Source organism: Athene cunicularia (genome assembly GCF_003259725.1).
Source record: "Athene cunicularia isolate RWA chromosome 11 unlocalized genomic scaffold, athCun1 chr11_part2, whole genome shotgun sequence".
NCBI classification, from domain to species: Eukaryota; Metazoa; Chordata; class Aves; order Strigiformes; family Strigidae; genus Athene; species Athene cunicularia.
Genome location: NW_020799114.1, coordinates 2619977 through 2629596, shown reverse-complemented (window position 1 = coordinate 2629596; position 9620 = coordinate 2619977). Strand labels below are relative to the sequence as shown.

Here is a 9620-nt window from a genome sequence, read left to right as displayed (position 1 = left end):
ACCGTGGACACGGCGGGGTGGCGGTGGAGCATCCTGGGGGTGCTGCCGCCCGCTGCCGTGGGGTACCCACATCCCGTGGGTGACCACGAGTGTGTCCCCCCCCCCCACTCGGGCTCCTGAGTCCCGTAGGTGCCCGGTCACGAGGGTCTCAGGGTGTGGGAGATGCTGGGGGGTCCAATGTCCCCCCAGTGTCCGCGGGTGTGTTTGTCCCACGCATGTCCGTTCCCACGGGGGGGGGCGCGGTGCCACGAGTGTCCGTGTCTAGTCTCTGGCGCCCCCTGGCGGGCGAGACGCACCACGACAGCGGCTGCCGCGGCCCGCGGGGGACCAGGGCTGGGGGGGGATGTTGTGGACATTAAGAAGGACAAAAGGACATTGTGACATTAAATCCCGGGTGCCGGGGAGGCAGGGACAGAGCGCGCCACGCAGGTCGGGCACACGCGTGAATCGGTGCAAAAACGCAGCAGAGGGGATGACGGGGTGTGAGCCAAAGGGTGACAGCTCCAAGGAACCACTGAAAGAGCTCTGCAGAGTCTTTAATTAGCCACTAATTAACTTTTTGCACTCGGAAGAGGAGGAAGAAACAAAGTCTGGCTGGGAAGGGGGAGGGAAGAGCAAAGCCCACACCAAAGGGCTCGTCCTCTGCCCGGCCCAGGTTCAGACAGGTGAGTTTCCCCATTTAGGAGCCTCCAAAGGGTTGGAAACTGGGATCGAGGAGGCGGTGGGGAAGGTTCATCCCTCTTCTCCCAGTCCCTGGACTCAACGTGGGGACTCCCAGCCTCTAACGCAGCCCCTGGGAGGGACTGTGGGGGTCTGCCCCCCTCCATCCCCTCCCGCCCCAGGAGGGAAGGCAGATGATGCTCCCCTCGCACCCGAGGGAAGGAGCTCAGGGTAACAGAAATGGCTGATAAGCAGAAAACAGTGAAAAATTCCAGCCCTCACAGGCAGCCCTGAACGGAAGCCTCTGTCGCAGCCCATTCCCGAAGGAGGGGGGGAGATGGGGATGGCGTTTCACACCGCTCAAGGGTGCTGCTGCTCTGGCTCAACTCACACAACATCGGGAGCAAGCTCAGTTTGGCTTCCCAGGCCGGTCAGGCAGCGCGAGGCTCCAACTTTCACACCCCGTCCTTACCCCAAGGTAAGGCCTCAGCTGCTACCAGGAGTTGGGCTCACACAGGGAAGCGATTTTCAGGCACGTACTTGCAGCCTTAAGAAGGAGAGACTCACCTTCCTTCCCGGCTGGAACCAACAAACCTCTGACTCCATGTTAAGGCACCAAAGCCTTGTGGTTTTTAGAAACAAGCCAAGTAAGAAGCAGCAGCATCACTACAAACGGCAGCAGTGGCCTCTTCAGCGGCGCAGAAACACAGGCCTGAGAGGCTAAAACCCAGCTGCAAACACAGCCCCCAAGCCAGCGTGGGATGTGGCTGTTCACAGAGAGGGAAAACTTTACCCTTGCACGGCCCCAGTTTCTAAGTTAACAAGGACAACCCTCTGCCTGCTCCAGAGTTAACAGCCCGTAGCTGGCTGTGACATGCCGGGGTTTTACCCTGAGCAGATGGAAAAAGCAGTTCATCCATCACCAAGCCGGGAGGAGGATCCCATCTGCTGCAGAACATCTCTGCCCGGTCACAGACACCTCCGGGCTCCTGGGCCAGGGGCTGCAGCAAAGGAGGAGAGCAAGGCTTTAGTACTGCGCTGCCTTCCCTCCTGTCCCACACACCAAACCATCACATCTTTGAGTTTCTCTGGAAGGAGAGAGCGGGTTGCAAGCCAGCATTTGGGAGGTACATGTGGTTGGTATTCAGAAATGTTGCCACTTGAGGAACTACGTTTGTGCTCCTCGAAGGCCAAACATATGGTAGGAGTTACCACATGATTATTAGACGCGTTTTATTATTTTCCTGCGCTAAGGCTTGAACAAGTGTGATCATATACAGAACACTTCATGTAAAAGAATGGGGTCAGATGGGCCTTTAGCACCAGAAAATGAATGCATGTGATTAGGGGAAGGCATTGGTGGTAGGGGAAAAAAAAAAAAAAAAAAGGGGGAAGAGGAAGGCAGCAGTGCGCTCTGATTAACTACCAGCATTAAGGCAGAGCCATTTCCAGATTAAAAGTTCATGCGTCGACTTTGGTAGTTCAGTGCTCTGTGGCCAAGGTTTGTTCTCAAAAATACGAATCTGCCAAGAAACTTACTGTCAGGATTGAGTTGCAAAATTTGAAGCGCAACAGGCACTCCAGCAGAGGCAGGGCTCGGGCCTTTCACACTGAACTGGGGACTCCGCCGCATGTCCTGGCACAAAAGCAAGACACAAGACCTGCGGCACAAGGATGAACAAGGACTCCTTGGTGGCAGCTGAGCTCACGCCACAGATTCTCCCATTTCAACATAATCACTCTTCTAAAAGTAGTGAAAGCAGTTCAGCTCCGAGGTGGATGTGAATTTGAAAGGCAGGGAGGGGTGACATGAAAAAAGGAGTAAGAAATACAGACGACTCTTAGCCTGATTCCATGAAGAAGGGGGCTTACACCATCACACTGCCTCCCCCTCCTCATCCCTCCATTTAGTTTTGTGCCAACCGATCTCTTTCAGACCAAATAGAAGGAAGAATAAAAATAATATTTAAGATTACCACACATTTCCTTTCAGAAAGAGAAGCAGAAAGACTCATCAGGGCTGAGGTCATTAGTGCTGCCAACCCCAGCATCTGCTGCAGGAGGGAGCTGGGCACCACGGGCACCCCGGGAGAGAAAAGAACAGAAAACAGGGATGAGTTGGGATTTTGCAGCATGAGGTGTGGGGGTGTGTGCCTCAGGAAATCAGTTTAACTGCTCACCAAGTATCCAAACAAGGAAAAATTAATTCTTATCGCATGGTGGAAGACAGGCTGCTGCACGTCTGAAGGGTGGAACTCACCTGCTGCTTTCCTGTGGAGGAAAAAAAAAAAAAAAAAAAAAAACAAACAGAAGTAAGTTCACAAAACTTATTTTTATTATTTGAAATTGGAAAAAGCTCCTTGGGTAACAATGATCATGTGTAAAAGTAACACAGGCATTTTGCTCAGCTTTCTGATACCTGGGATGAAGTAGGCCAAGTGCTGCAAAGTCACATCTGGCTTTTATACAGCCCGTTCCTCTCAAACCCACAAAGACAGGGACAGGCAAAACCCCCTCCCCTCGGACAGGGCAGCAGACCGGGCAGGCGAGTTCTTTAAATTACAGTTATCATGTTCTGCATGGATGTGTGTGGCATGAAACTGAGGTGTTCAATGTCAAATGGCATTTTAGAAAGAAAAGCTCACCTTTTTGCTCTGCACTACCCTCTGTATGAAGCAGGGAGCTGGTGTTTCACCTTTCTTTTGAGTAAGTACCAAGGGGTACTTTAGAGAGACTTATTTACACTCAAAGCCTAGAGGAGATACCCAGATTAATCCACTGTTGTCATGGTAAAGTTGTGAGTGCAAAATACACACAGGAACAGGGTACACCTGCTTAGGGGAAGTAGGAGTATTAATCAATGAAAAAAAAAAAGTGCAGATTGCTTTAATAAGCTAATGAACACAGTCAATCCGAGTGCTCTTTTCCTCAAAAATTAAAAAGACTGCAATCCAAACAAAAAACCAGAATCATACATTTCAATTCAGCGCACACACACACGAAAAAAAAAACGGTCAGTGGCACTCACAGTTTGGTAACTTATCTTCCACTCCACCGCCTGATCACACATCTCAAATATTTCACTGTCCAACTGGTAAGTTAGGCTGTCCGTCTGGCCCACAGCGAAGGCCAGCACGCAATCCTTTGGCAGCCGAACACAACAGAAGATTATTGGCCACGTGAGCAACCAGCTACAAAACAGAGTTAATAGATTATCATTTCCTAAACTAGCAAATCGAGATTATACAACCCATTTCCACACAACACTCAACACTCCCATTAAGTTCCACTAGTTTTAAATTAATAAAAAGCAATAAAAAGTCATCCTTGTTTAAAAGTAAACACTGAGCCAGCTGCATTTTGTTTTTTTCCTGTAGCTTACACCTCCAAGCGAGGTGGATTTGCTTTCTCCCCAACACAAGTTTCCCAACTAACTGCCATCCGACCTCTGCTGTCCCCCTCCAGCGTAGCCGTGGCAGTACCACACTGCTCACTCCAAAGGAAAGCTGACAGCCAAAGGTACAAGTAATTCTGTCCCTTTTCCTCCTCCATAAAAAAAAAAAAAAAAAAAAGCAGTGAGGCTCCTACAACCACAACGCCTGATCACAGAGTATTTATAGCTATGAAATCAGGCCCAAGGCAAACAAACTGGCTGGATGAGGATCTTTGATGCTTCTGTTTTCCAGCTGGCCAAACCCATGTGTTTTCACAACACAGAAAGCATGATCTAGAAGCAAAACACAGCCTGAGCACGTAAGCCAGTCACTGGCTTATTGCTCCTGAGCTAGAATTAAGCCCTAGGCCTTGCTGCGGCTATTGGGGCAATTGCTGCTCTGCAACTTCACTGCAAGCACTTTTGTTTATTCCAAAAGGCGTCTGCCAAGAGAGTATTCCTACCCCTGACAAGTTGTTTTCCATCCTCCTCAGCACTTTCCACCCATCTGGGACCAAGAAATAAAGCCAACTGCCCCCACGATTTTCTACGGAGTGAACAGGATGAGGACACGTCGGCACCAGAAATTTATCACCCTCTGCGAGGCACTGCCACGGCCACACCTTATCCCTGTCAACAGCTCGCAGAAATACCCCCACAAGCTGGCCAATGAGGGCTCAGGAAACAAGCAGAATGTGCACCGAGACATACTGCGCAAGGGGGGGGGACAGCTCGTACCAAACATGAGCAAGTACAGCAAAATACTGAATTGTCAGCACTGCTGCCCACGGGTACCACGAGGGAAGGCAGGAGTGGGGCTGCGGTTGCATCCGCCTCGGCCATGGGTGATGCTCAGATCCAAGCTGCCTGCACTCCTCTGGTCTCCCTTTCCCTCTCCCAAAGCCTTCCGAGCTGCAAGCTATAACTCCTCATCGTGTCGTTCTGCTTTCTCTGAACGCACTCGTGTAGCCGTGCACAAAGGAACCTGCAAAGGCACAGGAGCACCCGGAGCATTTAGGCCAGTCTCCTCAAATTCACCATCTTAACGGCTGTCTTCAACCTAAGCCAAATCAGAGGGAATTTTCTTCTGAAATGCCACAAAAGCCTGCCAGGCTTTGAGGAGCAGAAGGTGAGAAGAGAAGGAAGAGGAGCATTAATAAAAAATTTGCTGTTTTCATTGCCTTTGCTTTAGACAAAATAAAGCCATGGTGTATGAGCAGTTTTGCCTTTAAATCAGGACTAGCACATTCTGACATTTTGAGGCCTATCAGGTATGCTATAAATAAAAAGATGCTACTACAGGGTCAAAGCTGAGCTGTGAAAAGATCCTGCAGGGCTCCAAGCCTCTGCAAAGCCCTTCTCTCCAGCCAGCCAAGCAGGTCTCGCTGTCAGAAGGGAAACCTTTAACGCTGCCACTGAAAAGGTTTGGAAGGGACAAGCTACAAGCAGAAGAACCATCTTAGCCTGGAGAAGAGCAGATGCACCACCTGTGCCAACAGTCAGCAGGTCCTTGTCCAGGTGACAAAGATCTGTACCACCCAGTACCGAGAGAAACACTCTCGCCAACCACTATCCATGGGCTTGCACTCCCCAGCAGACCCCTGGTATCAGGGGGAATTTAAGCTACAGGTTTACAACTACTAAAAGCATTTTAGGACAGAGCAGTAGAACATATCTACACCACCTTTACACACTCAGCCAACCCAACACAGAAGGTTGCAGGGAGAAGACCAGCTACAGAGTCAGCGTCTGTACTTACGAGTGACTCGGGTCTCAGGCCAAGTGCCTGTAGTGCATTCATACAGTCTGGATTTTCAATCTTAAAAAACAAAACAACCATCAAGTCAGTTATGCAAAACTTCAGGATTTTTACTTTTTTGGGTGAGTGGGGACACTGAAGGAAGGAGGAATTGACAGAGCTATGGATCCGTCTGCAGCTGAAGCAGAGCTGATTTTAGGGCCAAGCGACTGCAACAGCCGCCCAAGGGGACCTCTCACACCCCTTTAGGCTGTTGCAGAGAATACAAAGCAGCCAACATACTGGCTGCACCAGCCTAACAACAAACTCCAAGATAAACTGGCCACCCAGATGCCAAACAGACTCCTAATGTCTTTAAGTATCACAGAAATCCATCATCGAGCTGGAAACCTCTGTCTCCAAGATTAAGCACACGCTCTTCTCCTGCGCACAGCCCGGCAGCCGCAGAGAAAGGCCGAGATGCCCGATTTGAGCTTCAGCTCACCCCTCTGCCCACACACCAAGGCTCACAGAACTGCCACCCTTCCTCTCTCCCAGTCCCACGTGATGGGGTGAGATCCAAGTCAGCTTCTCCCTCTGCTGATGCCAACAGCAACTCCCCTAACAGGCTGCTCAGAAACAACCTACTTTTTATAGCTTATTCACTAGAATGGTAATAGCACTTCAGATCCTCACCTCTACCACTGAGGCAGGTTTTCCACCACTGACAAAGCAGCAGGAAACAAAGGAAAAAAGTGCCCCAAATCACCTTCAACATCCCAGAGGTTTGTAAATCTATATCCAAAGAGACAGGAATTAATCCTGTGAGCGACGTGACCTTCTCCTCAAAGTCTCTGCTGGAGACTCAGTTCTCGCGCAGCTTGAGGGAACGTTCGAGAGCTAGAAATGGCAAAAGGCCCCCGTCAGAGTGAGAATAAAAGCTGCTAGCAGTCAGTGAAACTATGCAGTCACTGAAACTCCTCCATAGAAGGGGCCTGAACCCTCCCAACCCACGTAGAGACACATTTACAAACCAAAATCTGCAGAAAATGTAGAGGCAGAGTTCTGTTAAGACACTGATCTGGCTGGTAGCAGGAGAGAAGAAACCTGGGAGTTCATCATCACAGCCAGAGAACAACTGCGACCACGGATGTATTTTGCTTGTAACCAAGAGCTTCCTCACAAACAGCTCTTTTCTCTTCACACAGGGATCCCTACCACCTCTTCCCACACAGGACTAATAACACTGCTGATGGTTTACAGCACAACTCACAGTCTGTAGATCAGCACTGGCCGGGATTTTCCTGCAAAGGACAGTCTATGGGGAATCTGCTTCCTCGCCTGCAGGAGCTCAGATCTGCCCCACAGAATGCAGGTGTCATGGAAAGAAATTAAGCCCAGGAGCTTTCTGTGGAAGCAGCAATCGTCTGGGATGAAATAAGTGCAACTAGAAAGGGAACAGAAGGGTCCTGTGAGCGGAGCAGCAGCACCCACCTGTCGGTACCAACTGTAAAAGGTGCCAGAACAAGCCACAGCAATATGAGGAGAATCTCTCATCGCTCCTTCAGACTGCGCAGGGTAACCCGATACGAGAATGATAACGTAACTGGGGTCACATCAGTACCAGTGACACACGGCACCTTCTGCTGCCCATCACAGACAGGAGTCAGCAGGCTGCAGTTGGGCTTATTTCACACTTGGTTTTCTTTTTTCTCCTTCTTTTACATTTTCAGGCCCACTTTAAAATATCTGAGGTGAACCTTTCAGGTACAAACCCAATCTGGATGCACCAGCTTCTGCAGTTTACACTCATTTCTAACAGTTCCATACCCAGCTTCTGTAAGGAAAAAGAATCATCTCCTCTATGCTCAGGGGAACACCCAGACCTGGAGCCCCAGGGACAGCACATCCATCAAGCTCCAGAAGCCAGGGCAAGGCTACACACACTGTCATTTACAGTGGGAATCCTCCCCTTGCTGCCAAGCTGAGGGAATTTCTCAAGGAAACCACCCACTTCAATTACTAAGCCAAGGATACAGATATTACACCAGCCTCTCTTGACAACGCTGCACCCAGAGAAAGGTTTCTGGAGAGGAGGACGTGCTTTGTCACTGCTGACACAATTTATCATTAAAAAGCCAGCAGCCGGGGACCGCACAGGTTTTCAGGAGGGTAAAGCAAGTCTCCCAGGAGGACAGATCAGCCTAGAGCACAGCAAAGGCTTAAACAAGTCCCTTCCCTGAAGAAAAGCCACAGGAGACTGCTAACGGTCAGAGCAGAGGGCTTGTGTCCATCCAGACAATTACATGTTCTTCTGATCCAGCTCTGACCTCGAGTTATTTTTGTTCCAATACATTCTTTTTGCAGTAAGAAAAGTCTGTTTCCTCCTCTGCAGGATCCCTTCAGCTATACAAAGCTACGTTACAGGCTGAGTAACAAGGACTGCTAGGGAGCAGTGTGGAGCGGCAGGGAGGAAAGGGCAGTCATGGATATTTTAACCGGGATGTGTACATTTGGGGTAAAAAGGCTTTATTAAAAGTGCATGCTTTTATTCAGAGGTACCGAGAGCAAGGAATGCCCATCCCAGCCCTGGCTGGGGAGTGCAGCAGCCTTTGCAACCCCTAGCCCTGTCCATCACAAACCACCTGTCAAGTAGCCAGTGACTGGATGTTCTTCAGCATTTCATCAAAAGCCTCTCGGGAAGGCGCTTCGGCGTTCTGGAAGGAGACCTTGATCCGGCTGTAGAGACTGAAGGACTTCAGCTCCAGCCAGATGAACCCAAAGCGATCGTCATCAAAGAGAACAAAAACACCCGGCGTACGCTCGGGGCTGGTGAAGCCGTGGCCAGCAATGAGCCCCGTCCCATAAAAACTGCGAGGAGAGAAGAACAGCAAGAAGATGTGAGAACCATCATAATTACCCAACATTTAATAATAATTAAAAAAACCCCACACAAAACTATGAACAAAACCTTGTCAAACACACTGCCAGGTGTTACAGAACGGGGAGTTTTACACTCCGTTCTTAGCACTCAGCACAAAACAGTGTCACTATCATTTTAAGAAACTAAACTCTCCACTGCTATTTGAGGTTGCTGCTTTGGGCTATTCTAATTAGCACCTGCACACCAAGACTGAATTTTTCTGTAGTTCAGACCAGTAATCCATCTGAGATTCACTTCTGCAACTCAAGGAGGATCAACCCAGGCCCAGACAATCCTCACAGAAAAGGAAAGGCACATTGGAGAGTGACCAGAGAGGCAAACCTTGCAATAAAACCCACAGGAAGGGAGAGAAAGAAAAATCTAAAAAAAGAAAAATCTAACTGGAGCTGGGGAGGAGTAAAGGTCAACCTAACCTCTAAGCAAGCAGCAGGTGGAGCAGGGTTTTATTCAAACACAACTCGGTTGTGACAGCAGGGGCCTTCTGGGATTAACCAGCTATTGGTAGGATTTTTCCACAAGCACAGATGTTTGGCTGAAGGTCACCTGCCTAAGCCTCAGCTTTTGGGCTCTTTTTCCACACTTCATTTAGTATGTTGCTTCACTGACTCCAGGTCTCATTCAACAAGACTCTTTGCATACCTGCACCTACTGCTTAGGGTGCTCAGCACCTTCCAGAGCTGGCCTCAAGGTACCAGAGGCCAGAGAGGGCTGGGAGAGAGGACTGTGTTCCCACAGCCAACAAACACAAATGACACACACAGGAACGGGAAGCGGCTTGAACAGATCTCCAAATATACAGGCTGGGAAGCTGTGGGAAACAAAACATACCATCAAGTCAGTTATGC

General features: G+C 49.6%; 1 protein-coding gene across 2 annotated transcripts in view; it reads right to left on the bottom strand.

Moving 5' to 3' along the window:
• Positions 1 to 2973: 2973 nt before the first annotated feature.
• The window catches only part of FBXO31 (F-box protein 31), a 20123-nt gene continuing 13476 nt past the window's right edge, over positions 2974 to 9620 (bottom strand). For both annotated transcript variants that reach the window (XM_026857055.1, XM_026857054.1), the window contains one exon: positions 2974 to 8702. In XM_026857055.1, the coding sequence (XP_026712856.1) occupies positions 8480 to 8702 (223 nt within the window). In that variant the 3' untranslated portion in view covers positions 2974 to 8479. The remainder of the gene's footprint in view (positions 8703 to 9620) is intronic.